The 17,037-nt window shown below is 51.2% G+C and overlaps 7 protein-coding genes across 7 annotated transcripts; 3 read left to right on the forward strand and 4 right to left on the reverse strand.

Moving 5' to 3' along the window:
- The first annotated feature begins 233 nt into the window (after positions 1 to 233).
- On the forward strand, positions 234 to 1,920 carry NECHADRAFT_64817 (uncharacterized protein). Its single transcript, XM_003043419.1, has one exon. It carries the CDS (start codon positions 593 to 595, stop codon positions 1,811 to 1,813), a length of 1,221 nt encoding a protein of 406 aa, XP_003043465.1. The 5' UTR covers positions 234 to 592; the 3' UTR covers positions 1,814 to 1,920.
- Positions 1,921 to 1,998: 78 nt separating this feature from the next.
- NECHADRAFT_88133 (uncharacterized protein) lies at positions 1,999 to 3,191 on the reverse strand (the record flags this gene model as incomplete). Its single annotated transcript, XM_003043531.1, has 2 exons — positions 1,999 to 2,970; positions 3,024 to 3,191. The coding sequence occupies 2 exons, from the start codon at positions 3,189 to 3,191 to the stop codon at positions 1,999 to 2,001; spliced, it is 1,140 nt and encodes a 379-aa protein (XP_003043577.1).
- A 940-nt stretch (positions 3,192 to 4,131) lies between these two features.
- NECHADRAFT_88134 (uncharacterized protein) lies at positions 4,132 to 5,013 on the forward strand (the record flags this gene model as incomplete). Its single annotated transcript, XM_003043420.1, has 1 exon — positions 4,132 to 5,013. The coding sequence occupies one exon, from the start codon at positions 4,132 to 4,134 to the stop codon at positions 5,011 to 5,013; it is 882 nt and encodes a 293-aa protein (XP_003043466.1).
- Positions 5,014 to 5,426: 413 nt separating this feature from the next.
- On the reverse strand, positions 5,427 to 9,425 carry NECHADRAFT_88135 (uncharacterized protein; the record flags this gene model as incomplete). Its single annotated transcript, XM_003043532.1, has 1 exon — positions 5,427 to 9,425. The coding sequence occupies one exon, from the start codon at positions 9,423 to 9,425 to the stop codon at positions 5,427 to 5,429; it is 3,999 nt and encodes a 1,332-aa protein (XP_003043578.1).
- A 1,933-nt stretch (positions 9,426 to 11,358) lies between these two features.
- Positions 11,359 to 14,050, forward strand: NECHADRAFT_88136 (uncharacterized protein; the record flags this gene model as incomplete). The annotated part of the gene is made up of 3 exons (XM_003043421.1): positions 11,359 to 11,694; positions 11,765 to 13,990; positions 14,042 to 14,050. The coding sequence occupies 3 exons, from the start codon at positions 11,359 to 11,361 to the stop codon at positions 14,048 to 14,050; spliced, it is 2,571 nt and encodes an 856-aa protein (XP_003043467.1).
- Positions 14,051 to 14,386: 336 nt separating this feature from the next.
- Positions 14,387 to 15,454, reverse strand: NECHADRAFT_88137 (uncharacterized protein; the record flags this gene model as incomplete). Its single annotated transcript, XM_003043533.1, has 1 exon — positions 14,387 to 15,454. The coding sequence occupies one exon, from the start codon at positions 15,452 to 15,454 to the stop codon at positions 14,387 to 14,389; it is 1,068 nt and encodes a 355-aa protein (XP_003043579.1).
- Positions 15,455 to 15,939: 485 nt separating this feature from the next.
- Positions 15,940 to 16,982, reverse strand: NECHADRAFT_54716 (uncharacterized protein; the record flags this gene model as incomplete). Its single annotated transcript, XM_003043534.1, has 2 exons — positions 15,940 to 16,302; positions 16,395 to 16,982. The coding sequence occupies 2 exons, from the start codon at positions 16,980 to 16,982 to the stop codon at positions 15,940 to 15,942; spliced, it is 951 nt and encodes a 316-aa protein (XP_003043580.1).
- Between the last annotated feature and the right edge of the window lie 55 nt (positions 16,983 to 17,037).

The following is a 17,037-nucleotide window of genomic DNA, read 5'->3' on the forward strand; positions in this document are numbered from 1 at the left end:
TTCTAACCCTTCAAACGGATGCCCGGAAATAAGCTCCCCCAACGATACCACGATCCCCCGCTTTTCCCTCCCTCAATCTTGACATCAATCATGTCACAGTAGCCCACTCAACGCACCCACGCATTCCCATAACATAATGCCCCGTCGCCCTACCTCCTCCTCCGCCCCCGTGCAGAGACGCACCCGCTCAGGCTGTCAGACGTGTCGCTCCCGCAAGGTCAAGTGCGACGAGGCCAAGCCCAGGTGCCGCAACTGCGTGTCCCGCGGCCTAGCGTGCAGCAGGCACCTGCAGCTCAAGTGGGAACCCGAGTTTGCGGCTCGTGGGTTGTCGTTTGGCAGGGAGGGCGTGTGGTGTAAGGGGTCGTCGTCGGCGTCAGGTCGACCTAGGAGGCAGTCTCAGGCGCGGCATACTCCCATCTTGCTGGCCTCACCGTCTATCGGGCCCCGTCACTTTATCAATACCTACTGCAGCGACTTTGACCCTGATTCAAATCATGAGCAGGGCCTGGGAGATGAGACGGTTGAGCTGAGAGAGCAGGCTGACCTGTCAAGCTCAGCCATCGTCTTTTGGCCTCAGTCACATCCAACCTTGATGCTCTCACCATCTCTCTATCCCACCCTCAACACATCCGAACAAAGCCTTTTCCAATATTATCTACTACGGCTATGTCCCCTCACAACACCATCACCACATCTATCATCACCATTCATGAACCTCGTCGCCCCGTTATTCACGTTGAGCGGGCAGGATCTCGTCACCCAGTCCGTCCTCGCCTTTTCCGCCCGACATCGAAGCATCGCCGACCCTCAATGGGCAAGAACCGCCATGAGGATCAAGGGCAATGTTCTAAAAGGCTTGTTACTAAAAATTCAATCTCCCAATATTACAGCAGACGTCATCTTGGACCCTCAAGTGCCTGCAGCCATGATGTTTCTCTGCCTCTACGAGATATTGGACAACTGCGATCACCGATGGGTCATCCACCTCAGAGCAAGTCAAGACTTTATGCGCAAGAGGAAGCAACTCTTGCTACCTGGTACCGAGGATTCTGGGTTTGGAAGCCTCGCATCTTTTGCAGAGCGTTACTTTGCATTTCAGGATGTCATCAGTAGGACCGCCTGCGGCAACTCACCACTCTTCGGTCTGGAATATTGGCAGAAGCCGGACCAGCCGGAGGATATCGATGCTTGGATGGGCTGCAGCCCGGCGATGGCGTCTGTCATCTTTCGAATCACTGAGCTGGCTAGATCGAGGGACAGAGACGGCATGTCGGAGCAGCGCTTCGAGAGGGAGGTGGCAGAGCTGGAGAGGGAGCTCGCATTAGTGAGCTCCAACATGACTGTCATTGAGACACTGGACGACACCGTCAGACGCTGCGTCGAGCTCAAAAAGTCATCAGTAGAGGTCTACTTCCACTGCCTACTACGGGACGCAGATCCTAGCACATGGCGCGTCTCGCAGCTCATCGTTGAGATTCTCACATCCACGCAAGAGCTTGTCAAGCAAGGATGCGTAGCAGGCCTATTATTTCCTCTCTTTGTCGCAGCCGTCGAGCTTAATCCTCTAGACGACGGCGCCGTATCGAGTAGTGAGGATGCCGGCTCGCAGACATCCGGTAGGCGCCTGGTTCTGGAGATCCTCGACACCATGGCTGGCACGTCCTTGGCCAACATTGAGAGAACCAAGGCCGTCATTCTCAAAGTCTGGCGAATGCGAGACTTGCAGGCAGAGCACGACCATGTAGTAACGGGAGGGCAGAATGACTGGCACACCTTTGTGAGCCCGTATACTCAGAATCTCAGCCTGGCCTGAGGGGCAAGCATCGTATCAACACTTGGGCATCATGGGAAGAAAATATGACAGGTCTCGGCACACGTATTGAAATGGTTGTAATGAATAAAATTCTCAGGCGATAAAAAACAGCAGTTCTGGATACAAGCAAGTCCCATCAATAGTCCAAGAATTTGACAACCCCTCATGCATGCCACTCACCATCATTACTCTATGTTCCCTTGGACATTCGCAGCACCACCGGACTTCTTTTGGGCCCTGGCCGTCTTGGTCTTCTTGATCCCCCTATGCCTCTTTTCGGGTTCATCGGTTCTCTTGCGCTTCCTGCTGGCTCGACATTTGACCCGAGTTGGATCAAAGTCTCCCGGGTCATGTCGAGGAAGCTGGACCATGTCGAGAACGTAGCCTTCTATGTTCGGTAGAGGCATAAACGGCCGCTGCCGATCGGGTCGAGGCCGTAAATCCCTTGGCCGCTCCAGGCTCTCATATGCCCGGAGCGAGCAGGTCCTGGGGATTCCCTTGTAGTGGAGTAGATACTCTTCAGTCTCAAACTCCATCCTGCTGCGCCATTCCTCAATCACATTGACCTGGAATGAGTACAGATCCCCGGCCGCCCAGCTCTGGAATTCCCATCTGGGTTTCCAGCCTCGGCCTGGGCCGTAGGGGTGAGGTATAGTCCAAGCCAGGCTCAGGTCAACAAGCACACCATTGATATACTGCCAGAGTCCCAGATCCCTGATTACTATTCCGCTCGCGTGAAACTCGTGGAGGTCTCTGAGCATGCGTGGGAAATGGCGTACCTGGCAAATCTCATCGCCACCGGCTTGATCAAAATCCCCCTCCAAGCTGGGGTCAACTATGACCCTATCCACCCAGTCCTTTACTATTCCCATGATGTGAGTGGCTTGTTCCACTATATTCGAAATCTTTTTTCCGTGTTCGTACTTGGACTCAAGGAGCCGCAGCTTTTGCGTCAAGGCCTCAGTGACTGGTATGACTACGTAGCCATGAGCCTTGACGGCGAGGTGTTCACGGTTCAGCTCCTTGAGCCTGCCATAAGCCCGGCATTCGCTCTCGAACGGGGCAAAGTGTTTATCGAAATCCTCCCGGCTCATGGTAGAAGTTGGCCCAGTGTCATACGCATCATCCCAGCCAAACTCGGGACCTTTGTAGAAGAACTATCGCCTCGCTATCAGTGGCTGACTTCCATCGTGCCCGTCTGTGTACTTACAATCTTGAGAGCATAGCACTTGTCATCAATCTTTATCTTGATGACGACGCCATGGCCACTTGGCAGCTGAACCAGTTCGAGAAACTCGACATGATCGGCGAGCATGCCGTGTCCAAACGGTTCCAGTTTGGGGCCTTCCACGTCCGGTAGAGGCTTTAGGTCATCCATGGAGAATATTAGTAAAGAGTAGGTCGTGAAGAGATACGATATCGTGTCCGTGTGTGCAAGAGTGATGGGTGATGAGTGAAGCAACAAAAAGGTTGGGGAAGTTCCAACACTTTTATCTTGATCAATCCATCCGAGCCCCGCATATGTCTTTCTCAAAGAAAAGGAATGGGGCTTGGAGCTGTAAAGATATTGCTACTAGGCATCCAAGCCAACCTGCAGTTCTTTGATGTCAGTGCCGCCTGAAGCAGCCACACAACTTTCTTTGTCCTTGCTGAGGAGCGAGCACAAAGACGTTCACGATGCGGACGGATGCTAAAGACGGAAACAACAAACCCAAGGCATCCACCATGATAACTCATTGTTTCCTTTTTCTCCTCCTACTAGTTGGCTATCTGAAAGCGCCTGGTAATCTATAAGCGGTCGTTTGACCACCTCTTTGGCGCCATGCCCAACTCTTTGTTGTCCCTTTACCCGTTAGCTCACATCGCATCCCTGCTATATTTTGGTAATCAAAGCCTCCAGTACTGTTATCTTGAACGCCCTTTGTCGAGGCCAGAATCACATCAAGTAGCCGCGTCCAAGCAGCTTTAGGATATCGCCTGGCGACTATAGCCTGTCTCAAAGCCGTCCCTTTATCTCTTTCGTCATGTAGTCTTCTATCATCCTCTTCCAAGGCTGCCCAAGAGTTTTCTTTCCGTCTCTATTCCCTCATGGAAGATTTTATCTCTATTTCAAACCTAGATGCAAGCTGGTGGGGAGCTGCATCTTCGGGGAGCATATAAATACCAAAGAGGTCTCTCCAACACGATTTTCCTCATCTATCCTCCTTCAGCCCCAAATCGGAAGCCCCTGCGAATCTCAAGTCTTCCTACGGCCTCCGCATTTCTTAACATTACTTCCCCCCCTCTGCGCTCGGCTCAACTCATCACCATCTCCAGAGATGGCCGGGACGACGATTCAGAACATCCTGGCCTTGCCCAGCCCTGTCTTTACTCTGACCGGCTTTCAGACTCGGGCCGTGGGGCATTGTGATAAATGGGAACGGGTCCAAATGTGCCACGTCAGGCAGTGGGACGATTTCAACGTTAGCAACATTTCCAGCGCTTTTGGGGACCTTCTCGACCAGCCTGCGTCAGTAGCCATGGGCGGGCTATGCGCCAACAGGGGAGTCAGAAACCTCGGCGAGATGAAGAATCACGCCATCGACTGGCTTCTCGGAATTCTCGAGAGCCCCTTGGCAGCTGGGAGCCGTCTTCTTAGCCACAGGCTAGGTTCCGCGAGTGCAATCGATCACTCACGGGACACGACGTTTCCTGGCGCTAAACATAAGTACGAGTCCAGCCTCATCTTTTACCTTGACAGTTCGCCTCGCATCCATTTCGTCGTCAGCTGCGCACGTCTTTCATCCCAATGGACCTCGGAAGGTCTCAAGAACCAGGAGCCAGCCGCCGTGATCCCCATCCGCCAGCTCGCCACCTATGCCAAAGAAAGCGGAACCCGCTATTCTTTTATCATGACGGACAAGGAGGTCGTTGTCGTGCGCTTCATAGTAGACTCCACCGGCCAGTATCGAGCTGAGTGGCAGGCCATCCCCGGGTACGCAAGCGGCGAGGGGAGTCTGACGGTTGGCCTGGCCGTCTGGGCTCTGATCATGATGAGCCTCAACGAGAAGCACCGCGCCGTCACGACCGAGGCCGAGACGCTACCTATCAACCTTTGGTGGAGAGAGCAGGGTGTTGATGGAAGATTCACTTATCGTCACCACTTGTCCGGGAGGGAGCTCCCCTACCTGCATTCGGGAGCAGTGCATAGAGATTCTTAAACCTTCACGTCTCTTACGGTAAAGCCATACACAGAATGAGTTATGAAAGTCACACGGGCTTTCAGGGTTATTTGTCACTTGGGATCACGGGATAGGGGGGTTAGGGGTTTGTTCTTGAGTGTTTTTAGCAGCAGTCTTTTACTTCTAGTTTTTACTCTGTAATAAGACACAGATCTCGACTAGGAACTCGCCCGTTGTGTTTATAGACCCTGAAGCCGACACTGGGCACCTGTGCACTAGTCTTCCGTCTCAATTCAGTATGACGAATATGGTGTCTCGGTGGCCACGAAAGAGTTCATATCACAGTACGGGATGCTTCAAATGCAGAAAGGAATAGCCATCAGTCGGTCGTAGTTCAACGTGGGCTTTGAACCGAGTCGGCTAACCATGCCGATGAGCTTGTTGCTTCATCGCTATTCTATCCTTTCCCACATCCGGGTTCTCAAGCCCGAATCGCGCTGTTTCGCCAATCTTTCCTCGAGAGATGTAACCAGTCCGTCTCTATTAGCGTTGAAAACCTCGTGTGCCCTTTCTTCTTTTCCCCTCGGCAGCTCGGTCCTGGCCATCTGTAGAAACGATTCCAAATCTCCCAACGCAATTTGGCGCCTTGTAACGCTCAGGAGTTTTTGGGCCATGATTTCAAACTGTTCTTTGAGACCCCACTCCGCGAGTATCGATAGTAACTTCAAGCGACAACCCCAGGCACGGCGGCCCTCAAAAGCCTGGCCCAAAAGACAGCGAAGTGTTTCCAAGCTTCCGTGCTCCAGAGCCGACCTGACCGCCTCACACACGTATTCGCACTGGCCAAGATCATGCTGGTCCAGGTCGCGAGTAAGCAGCTCTATCACATCCCGGCCATTGGAATTAACAGATGCCGCGGCCAAGACATTAGAGACTTGCCCATATTTGGCTTCGATCAAGTCCCTCACCTGGCTAGTAGCCCACCAGCTCTGGCCCATCTCTTCTCTGCATTTCAGCGGTGCACACTGGTCCATCCCCACCACTTCGAGTAGGAACAAGATGGTGTTGATCATGTCACAGGCATCAGTATGCAGACTAACCGCCCAGAATAGCTCGTCACATCCAGTGCTGAAGGCGCTCTCTTCCCAAGGGTAATTTCTTTCCGCCAGCCAGAGATCTTCAGCCAAGTCCACACACTCTGACTCAATGGCCCATCGGAGTAACTGCCGTCGAACCTGGACACTGGACTCGCCAAGGCTGAATCTCTGATCCAAGGTCAAGGCCAATTCAAAGGCATCTCTCATGGACTTGATATCATCTAGTTTCATGTCATCCAAGGTTTTCTTGTCCAGTGGCGTCGGAGGTTGGAAAGCAGGCTGCATGGATCTCAGAACCGAACTCTCTTTGATTGTGCACAGGGGATTTGAATCATCGTCAATGACAAACGCCGGAGCAATGCGGTTAGCCCAGAGTAACCAGTCGATTACGCTGGTGTAGATTTGCTGAAGCCGTTGAACGTTATCAGCTGCTTCGAGATCATCTGTGCTGTGGGTTGGCCCAAAATCTTGCATTTCCTCGAGTATTTCCTTTCGTCTCTTGAGACACTCTCGGTTAGTAAAGATTCGACGCTGGCGAATCATCCAGCACATCTCTGATCGATAAGCACCGTACAAGAGCGTAAGAGGCCGTGTTTTGAATCGTAGCGAGCCTACCCTAGCAAGGGGTTTGACAGCCTGTTGGCTCTCGTCAAATTGTTCTTGTCTCCGTAAAGAGATGGCCCGAGAAAAAATGAGATGCTGCGTCTGGATGCTATTTGAGTTCCCTGAACGTGGGTACAGGCCTGTGATAACGCTCATGATTGCCTCCTGGTGGGTGGCCAGGCTTTCCGAGACGAGCAATTGCACCATGCCCTCCGCAAAAGCGGTTCCATTGTTGTCTCGTCCGCGAATGTTGGAAAAGGCAACATTTTCTAGCCGGCCGAGTCGAAGCATGCCAATCGTCTCAACAAACGTGGTGAATAGATCCTGTGCCATCATCTGTAGCAATGAACTTGTTGCATCAACTGACAAAATCTCTCCAGAGCTTGCCTCTCCTGGTTCCGATTTGGGTCGAGGTCTGGTCCCGATCTCTAACGAGGCCATGATGGGGACAGATAGATTGGTGCAGATGGGGGGTACCGATTCAATCTCCTTGAGGTCATCTCCTGATAAACCCCATTGTTTTAAGACAACGCTGATGGCCCCTTTGTCCTGATGAGGGATGGCTATGGCTTTGTATCGTTCACTTCCAATCGACTCGCCGGGCTCTAGGCCTAAGGGAGTGGCATACCTAGAGAAGGTCCAATGCCACAGACCTAGGATAGCCTCGAGCTGGTTCTCGTCGATCACCCAAGCGTTATCTCTTTTCGTCATGCAAAAGCAGAGAGGCCTCTCTCGAAGCTGGTAGCGCCGAAACTCCCACACAAGACCACTCGTTGACCAGACAAGTGATTGCACATGACTCAAATCGCCCGAGATCGGATATAAAAGCTGACTGGCCTTTTGTAGAGTGTTTTTTAGTTGCCGAGCTGTCTTCTGAATGTCATTCTCCCAAGTTTGATACGGCAGCTGTTTCGTCAAATGCGCCAACCGCGTTCGGATGCGCACCCATTTGGCAGCCATGTTTGGTGGGCCCAGGATGGTTCTGTCCAATTCAGATATCTCATCGGAGCTGGGATTGAATCTTGAATCACAAGATTCAATCCACTGGATGAGTTTTTGTCCCCTTCGCAAATCAACCTCAGCTGCAACGTTCCAGCCAATCCTCATCTTCAACCCATAGAACGACAACTCACGGGTCTTTTCTGACACTGAGCTATGGATGGTCAAGTGAGTTTGGCCTTCAAATGATCTCATGATTTGAGGGTCGAATGACCACTGTGAGTTGACTTCAGCTTCCTGGTCCGAGTCAAAACCACAACCCTCCAGGGAGAAGCCTTCACTGATGAGGCGAAGGGCTTGCCATTCCAATTCATAGCCTTGTATTTCCTCTGAGGGGTGATCAAGCTCATTCTTCGGAGTGGACCGGGAGCTCCGAATCGAAGCGCGTATAATGGACATGGTTATCGTGCAGCAGAGTTGGTACAGGGAGACAGTAGCATGCTGTCCACGCAGCCCGATGAACTGAACCATCCAGCCCACCAAAGAAAGACTTACACCAAGCCAAACAAGTGAGATTGGCACGGGGGTTTCCCTATTATTCCATGATGCAATGTATTCTGTCTTGACCTCGTTGCATGCGAATGCATCAAACTCCTGGTCTCCGATACGTTGACCACCAGGTTGAAGCCAGAACATGCGATACTCAGGCAAACGAGGCTTCTCGGTTTCCTTGACGCGTGAAAGAGCAACTCGCTGCTCCTTTGAGTTGCGGTCGATGAGCTTCGCGCAGAGTCCCATTCCAACATTAATTGAGGCAGTCCCAGCAATAGTAAGGGCGAAGAAGAGGCGAGCATTCGGAAGCTTTTCTCCCTCGTAGAATTTCGGATGTTTCCACGTAGCCCAGTTCGTATACCAGAAAAAGCTGCCTTGTATCGCTAATCCAAACACAGCGGCAAGCCAGAGTGTCAGGATCGACGTCTGTGCCTTTTGCACTCCAATGTTCAGAGCCAGGTTCGGGAAGGGGGCGAACTCGGCCATGCCATCTTCACACTTGGCCCCTATCGCTCTTCTGTAGGGTTGACTCAGACTGCGTAGCTCTATATCTTCAGGCGGTGAGGTCGTCGCCGTGTTGAAAACCCTTTTGATTCCTCTTTTTATCCATGTGATGGTTTGGTGGATTAAATTCGAGAATGGGACGAAAAGGACTTCTAGAGAGGAAATCGCTCTCCAACCACACTCTTGTACTTTGCTTGTCGTAGCAAGACCCGATAAGCATGGAGCCACTCTCAGAATTTCTCTAGTCAAGAAAATGCCACAGGTTGCTGGTTCTTCCTCTTTGCCGTGGCGATCGCATCGGGCGTAATAGTCATCATCCTCTTTTGGCTCACGAAAAATGAATTCGAGGATCCTTGGGCGACCAAACACTCGGCAAATGCCACCATTCGACCATAGTTCACACACGCTTTCGCTGGTGGAAGAGCAAAGTTCAACCTCTGGGACCGCGCGCGGTTCGCGTGCTCGTCCAACAACCGACTTGAGGAACGAGCTACCAGAGACTCGGATGCAAGATACAATGGCGGTGATGATTCCAAGAGGGCCGACGGCGAAGATGACGGTATCGAGACTGGTGGTTGACTCGCTCAGGAACTGTTTGGTGACTTGCTCTCCAAAGAGAGAAATGATGGGCGCTAGGTCGGTCGCAAAGTTGTTGCCAAATTCTGACCAGAAATCAGTCTCGTTACTTAAACCAAACAGGGCATGGACAGAATAAGGCAGGAAAAGAAGAAGAGTCCAAAGGGCTCGAGAAGGCATAGTTGCAGACGCAGACTTTAAAAGTCTGTTGAAACAACAGATAGCAGATGAGATGAAGAAGGGAAAATAGGGAGGCAGCCTTGACCGTGATTCTGGTTCAAGAAGAAATTAGGCTCCCTCCGACCTTGCCTGTCATTCGGATAGTAGAATACGCAAGGCGATGCGGGGTGTCCGATGAGGCTGCTTCTGTAAGCATGCAGATTGGATGAAGGATTGATATACCCTGCCAAGATGAATGCATCAAGGGGCGCAGCGGCCAATTATGGTCGAAGAGAAGCGCCATTCACGCCGAGTAAGCCCTGCCATCGACCAACAGGCCGCACTACTCAAGCAGGCTGTGCTGTATATGGGGTTTCTGTTTGATAATTAGGTAGGCTGAAACAAGCAACTTGTCTTACTCTTGCGGCTTGTCATTGGAGTCTTGGTGGACTGCAAGCCGCAGCCTCCCAAGTACCAAGGCAGTGAATGACTGGGCGCTGCAAAACCTGCGCTGGAAGGAGAGGGTCTTGAGTCCAAGGCAGTTTCTTTGTTAAACTAGGCTGCAATTTATAAATGGGTATATCGATAGTGAGCTTGAAAGCGACATGCTTACCCAACTTCTCTTAGGGTAAGCCCAGCTATCAAGCAATATCCGATGAACTCTTGACTCGGTCAAGAATTGATTGGGTTTTTGGTCGGTACTTACGTCAATCCTATCAGCATCAATATCACATAGCTAGTCCAGTGACTTCTCGTGCACTAAGAGCCGGATACGACGATAACAAAGTGTACGACTATAATATAGATATCGTCAATATTAGCTCCAATACCATAAACACATAATCGCCAAGATTCTCATCATTTTTATGCCTTCTCGTAGCCCATACAAGAAGGCAAAGCCATTCCTATTATTCAGCACAAATCATGCAACTGAAATCCAAATTAGAATGTAACTAATCAGGGCAGGATGGAAGAATAGCCCAGAACTAGAAACATGGTGATGATCGAGGTTCGATAATCAAGTCTGCCCACCTACCAATACATGTGCTGGTTGGGTTCCATTCTACCACCAGCTGTACTACTGAGTTGTTCACCCCGCCGCTCAGCACCGAGACCTCAATGTTATATGAGCAGCAGTTCTTTTCTATTTGATACCTATTCAAAGTAATTTCTAGCTTTCGGATTACTCGAATGCCTAATTTGGTGCCAACCCGGGGATATCTTTATGATGGCTTATTGCAGGTTCCGGGCTCATACATACATTTTGCGACTCCAAAGGGACAGTCTTCCTCTACTCGTTACTCATTTTGACCATTCTCTAAAACCCCATATTAACAGAAGAGGTGATCAAGTGTCAATTAAATAGTAGAGGCGATACTACAGGCGGCCACGGCTGTACATGCAAGCTTCCTTTGGCTCTGATCAATTGATCCATAATGGCCCAATACTACACCATAAAGCTTCACTTACAACCGTCGCCGTATCTCCGGCCATTTTGGCATTCAGAGCCTAAATCATGAACCAGCCTACAAAGTACCCTCTCCGGAGTTCCTGCCCTCACCAGCCTCAGCACTGTTCGGCAGGTGCCCGGCCCCACATGTCGTCGCCCCGTCCGGACCTGCTCTGTTTGTACCTGCCCGGATGCATCTCGAGTTCCAATACCTTCATTCCATCCATTGCTTCATCCTTTACATTCTTACGCTTCCGTCGCTTCTTATCTGTGTTCCTTTCCTTGTCGTTTACCTCTCTGTTGTCGTTTGTTTCCTCCAGATCTGTTCGGCCAGCCCTCACTGCCTCCCTCTGCACTGCGACCGACTCGCCCATGAGCGCAACCAAAAGATCGTGGACGTAGTGATCGGGCCATCACTCGTCCTCTTGGTATGCTTCAATTCGCTTCCATTGCCGACAGATTACTCATGCAATGCAGACACAGCGCCTCTTTAACCAGGCAACAATGCTTTGCTCCTCTCCTTCATTCGTCCTCGCCATCCGGGCCCTTCCGATCGCCTTCTCCATCCTCCTCCTTGTCGCAGTCATTCTAAATGGCTTCTCTCTCAATGATGATCCTTACCGATGCAAGGCCTTGCTGGGAGACGGCATCCGAAATGGCAGCTGGCTTCACCACCCCGATAGCAATGGTGACAGGAAACCATTCACCAACTGGCAGCCCGACGGCTGTATGCTGCACAAGTATACCAGCGACGACATTCGCCGATGCATGGATGGCCGGTACATGGTCTTTTCGGGAGACTCGACAACTCGGCAGGTGTATTGGGGCATGGCACGACTGGTAAGTGATCTTCAATACTCACACAATCTCTTCAATTCCATCCTGAGATACTGACCGGGCATGTCGCCAGATCAATCGCAAAAAGGCTGTAGAAGCGCGCGAACATATTGAGACGCATGAAAGCCACGAATTGACTTTGGATGGGATCCAGATGAGGATGGTTTTGAACCCGTGGTTCCTGACTGGTGAGCTCAATCCAGAACTGACCCGTGAGCTCGAGCTCTTCACCAAAGAGAAGCATCACCCACTACCCATCAAAGAGCAACAGGGTCCCGCTATCGTCATGCTAGGCGCTGGCAGTTGGTACGCTCTCGTATACACAGAAAATCAGTCCTTCAACTACTTTCAGGAAGCTTTCGACAACATCACCGACATCCTACACCTCAAAGACCTGCCCCCGTTTGGCACCCGCTCAATGGATCCTCACGATGGCGTTGGAAATGAAGTATTCATTGCCCCTGTCGCACCTCCATTCTATGAAAGCCTACCCGAATCACGAACGCGACCAGAAGGCATCCACGAGGGCGAAGTCGAGGCCATTGACCAGTACATCTTGGACGCCGAAGCCCAACACAACCTCCGCCTCCTTCGCGCCTTTCCCGAGCTGTCGCGTAATCAGCCTGGGGCTATGGTCGACCTTTACGACACCGGCTTCCATGTAATTGACTCAGTAGCCGAAATCAAGGCCAATATCCTGCTGAATCTTCGCTGCAACGCGAAACTCGACAAGCTATCCGGCTATCCCTACGATCGAACCTGCTGCAGCGACTATGGTTCCCGATCATTCGCTCAGATAGTTGTACTCGGACTCACTGGTTTTTACACCTTTGCATGCATTGTTTTCGAAATCATGGACATTGTCAGCTTCGCAGAGAACCCCCGCAGGCCGTGGTTAAACATGAAGATCGGGGTATTTCCAATGGCTCTGCTCTACTGCTACGTTGCCGACCGAACGGACCTCTTTTCCAAGGGCATGAAAGAGTTTGCCACATTAGAATTCGCCCTTCTTGTCGCCGTATACGCAATCGTCTTTGCCGCCACGATCCGAAGGACCAGGCTGCGTGTTGTCGCTGCTGATGCCACCATCACTAAACCCATCAAAGAGGATGCCGGCATTCTCTCGCGAGATCAAACCGAGGAATGGAAAGGATGGATGCAAGCCGCCATTTTAATCTATCATTGGACAGGTGCCTCCCGCAATCTTCCTGTTTACATGTTCATTAGGTTACTCGTTGCAGCCTACCTCTTTCAGACTGGGTACGGCCACACCATCTTTTTCCTAGCAAAGAAGGATTTCTCGCCTCGCCGAATCGCCAATGTCCTACTCCGTCTAAACATGCTCAGCTGTGCACTTCCATACATCATGGACACCGACTACATGTTTTACTATTTTGCGCCGCTTGTAAGCTTCTGGTTCCTTGTCGTCTACGCGACAATGGGTATAGGTTCCAGATATAACGACAGTACATACGCGGTCATCAGCAAGATTTGTGGCTCCCTTGTCCTCGTCACGGTTATTCTCAAGTTCACTCCGGTCATGGAATGGGTATTTGTGGCCCTCAAGACCATCTTCCGGATCAAGTGGGATCTCCATGAGTGGGAATTCCGTATCAACTTGGATAGCTTCATTGTCTACGTTGGCATGCTTGCAGGCGTAGCGCACCAACGGATGGAGCGAAACAGCACATGGTTCACAAACTACAGAAACGCCATCGCTCCTTCATTGGCGATCCTGATGATTTGTGCAGTTCCATGTCTCATTTTTTGCGATGAGAAAAGAAAGTACACGATGGTTCATCCCTACTTATCCTTTCTGCCTGTCCTCGCCTTCGTCGCCCTCCGAAATGCGACGAGTCGCTTGCGAAACATGTACTCTACCGCCGCAGCCTGGCTCGGCCGATGCTCTCTGGAAACATTCATCCTCCAGTATCACATTTACCTCGCAGGCGACACCAAAGGTGTTCTCCTTTTCGGATTCTTCAAGGGAGATGGAAGTCTTTTATCGGACCGCTGGCGGGACTTGGTCATCATCGTGCCTGTCTTTCTTTGGATGAGCAACTTGGTTGCCGATGCATCGGGAGCTATCGTTAAGCTGACGATGCACAAGCATGAAGAAATCTCCTACGATGAGGACGACGAGCTCAAGATTATCGAGCCTACATGGGGCAACTACATTCTACTTGATGGTCACAGGCTAGGTCGACTTAATCAAGTGCTTGGAACGGCGATAAAGGTTGCCAGTGACCCTCGTCTGCGGATAGCATCCATCGTTGCACTCATGTGGCTACTAAACTGGGTAAGTTGAGCAAAAGGTGTTGCGCAGTAGCTCGGCTAACAAGATGTCTAGCTGTATTGAACACACGACACGGTAGAACGGCGTTTAATTCTGGTGCACGAAGACGAATGAGCTCAAGCTCCAGCGGGTTTGTAGAGAGACTGGTGATTTTAGAGTCTGTGGGCTCTGTAGATTTGATGGTTTTGGCACCTGAGAACTCGGACGTTGCGTTACATTCGGTGCTCTTAGAAATTGTTAACAGAGTTGTCCATACCATGTTAACCTAGGGCACAGTGTTCTTTCCTCGACACAATTCACTTGACAGGCCCCATGGCTTGGAAAGGTTTAAATAAGATTGGCCACAATCAAGAAATCGAGACTCGTTCATCAATGACAGCATCGCGATGCTGAGATATCCTACAGGAGCGCAAAGAGGGTTGCCAAGGGCAAAAACAGGACCAACGTTGGCAACATGGCCTCTCTTCCACCGACTGCGGCACTATCATCTTCTTCTTCTTCTTCCCCCTCTTCTCTCTCGTTACGCTCATCCTCAATGCGCTGGTTCTCCTCCGATGTGTTGTTTAGACCCCTCATGCAGACCAACTCTGAGACAGGCTGTCTGGCCTCCTCAGTTTCATAATAGGACTCGGAACTCCTATTTTTGGCGTATCCCCAAGTGACGAGCACCATATCAGCACTGTAACTAGCATCTCTGACGCCAAGCCCATACTGATCGGGAGTATTAAGCGGGGAGACAAAGGAAACAAACTCAGTGCCTCTCAGCCAAGTGATATTTTTGGCCTTGTCCTCGCCGATCTCACCACTCCACTGGGTATAGTTCTCTGCAGCCCGAGTCGAGGTCATATCGACGGTGAGCTTGCATTCTGGAGGGTCCTGAGGGTTGCCGATTTCCCACTCTCTGCCGTTCCAGGACGGGCTATTCTCCAAGGCGTCGAGGCACGTGTCGTTGAATGTTGCTTCGCACGAACCATTTCCACTCATCAACCTTTCGAGGTCATACCTGCTGAAACGGCTGTTTCGGTTGAGGAAGTAGTATCCAAGGCTAACACGCCACGACGAGTGCGGCGTGTAGAAACCTTGACGCACAATCACGTCGTCGACGAGAGCAGACGGAGGCTCGAGGCGGATCATGGAGCCAGCAAAGACAGCGTCGGTGTCATCATATGTGACGACGTCTCTTGCGGGGATCTTGGCGCGAACAGTGAGAGAGACAGCCCAGCCATCGATTGAGTCGGCATCTTCGTAGGGCTGAGAAATGTTGTAGCCAGTGATAGGCCATCGGCGGATGAGATCGTAGTCTGCCATGAGAGAGGGCCAGTCCTCGTCCGAGACGTTGCCAGGCGCTGAGGCTCGAAGCGCCCTTTCGCCTCTGTAGTTGCTACCAGGCCCAAAATCCTTTGTCCAAGCCTGACCAAGGACTTGGGGGGCGTAAGATGCCAAGAGGAATGCAGATGAAAAGTGCATATTGCTTGACTGTGATATTTCCCTTCCGAGAGAGTGCTACACGCAATAGCAATGAAAACAGTTACACGTTAATATCTGCTTGTTTCCTTGCCATCTCGGTCCTTTATATCTGGAGAGACGCTGATCGTGATGCATTCTTGGCGGTCTTGGTCGCCGCAGCTGGCACATCAATCTTGACGTCTTTGGGAGATGCACCTGACGGGCATGACGCGCGCCGATGCTTGATCGTTCTATTATATATCAAATGAAAGGAAAGGGAAATTTTTGCCCTCAATAGCCAGGTTAATGGTCTTAAGATTAAGGCACAGCGCATACGAGATGACCTTGGGCCAGGCCCCTTGATGGTTGCCATGCGCTGTGATCGCTATTGCAAAGACTATCACAGCCGTTCATAGGTAGACATACGACTGTACCCCGGAATTGATAGACGTCAACTAAACCAACACCAAGAGCTTCTCTACACGACATCTTGGCTGACGCCATCATCAAGGCGCAGCACCAACCAAGACCGTCTCCCCCTCCTCCAATCCCGCCCACCTCCAACACGCCTCCCACAGAATCCTCTGCTTGCTCTCATCCTTGGTCATTGGAGACTCCTCTTCTCTCTTGACGCCTAAGAAATATCCTGTTGTGCCTTCAAACTCTTTTCCGACACTCAACTCTGCTAAATCTTTGCCCGCGTCTGCGGAACGACGGAATGAACGTGTTATGTGTTTCGTAAGAGGGAGGAGATGGGATAGGGTGCCGAGGACAAAGCGCATGACGGGTTTTTGGGCCGTGTGCGCGCGGGAGTCTACAATACCACCTGGATCCATTGCCGTGACTGTGATACCCGAGAGGTTTGGGTCCTGATAATAAACAAGAGTTAGATTTACATGGTAGAAAGAGGTGAATAACATGCCTTTTTGAACCTTGTGTTGAGATCATGCATCAACAAGACATTCGCAAACTTTGCAATCCCATACCGCTGAAACCCACGATCATGTTCCTGCCCAGGCTCATCAGGTAAAGGCTTGACGATCTGCTCCACGTCCTCTGGAATATAAGCGATGAGCTTGGTGAGAGGGTGTGGTCTGTCAGGATAGTGCGTGTTGGAGCCGAGGAGGACAATCCTTCCGTCAGGAGCCATGGATCCTAGCAGCTTAAGAATAAGGAGGTAGTGTGAGAGATGTCCAACTTGGAAGGATGCCTCGAGGCCATCTTGCGTATACCTTGTCTCTGATAAAGACCAGGTGAATGCATTACACACGATGGCCTTGATACGCGGCAAGTTTCCACTGGCAACCCTCTCGGCCGTCTTTTCAGCAAACTCTCGTACATTTGCAAGGGAGGAAAGGTCAAGAGATTCAACGTGAGCCTTTGCGTTGGGTTTCGAGGTTATGATGTTGGAGAGCTTTGTACTATTGGCGTCGGAGGGATCGCGGACGGTGGCGAGGAGGGTGTACGATGGATAGGACGAGAGGATATGGTCGACAAAGCCGAGGGCTACGGAGCCGTTGGCGCCGGTTATTATGACGCTGCCTATCATGATGTATAAGTAATCGAGATGGGGTTTCAGATGGTAGAACTGTGTGGAGGACTAT

This window comes from Fusarium vanettenii (assembly GCF_000151355.1).
Source record: "Fusarium vanettenii 77-13-4 chromosome 13 genomic scaffold NECHAsca_28_chr13_5_0, whole genome shotgun sequence".
In the NCBI taxonomy this organism is placed as follows: Eukaryota; Fungi; Ascomycota; class Sordariomycetes; order Hypocreales; family Nectriaceae; genus Fusarium; species Fusarium vanettenii.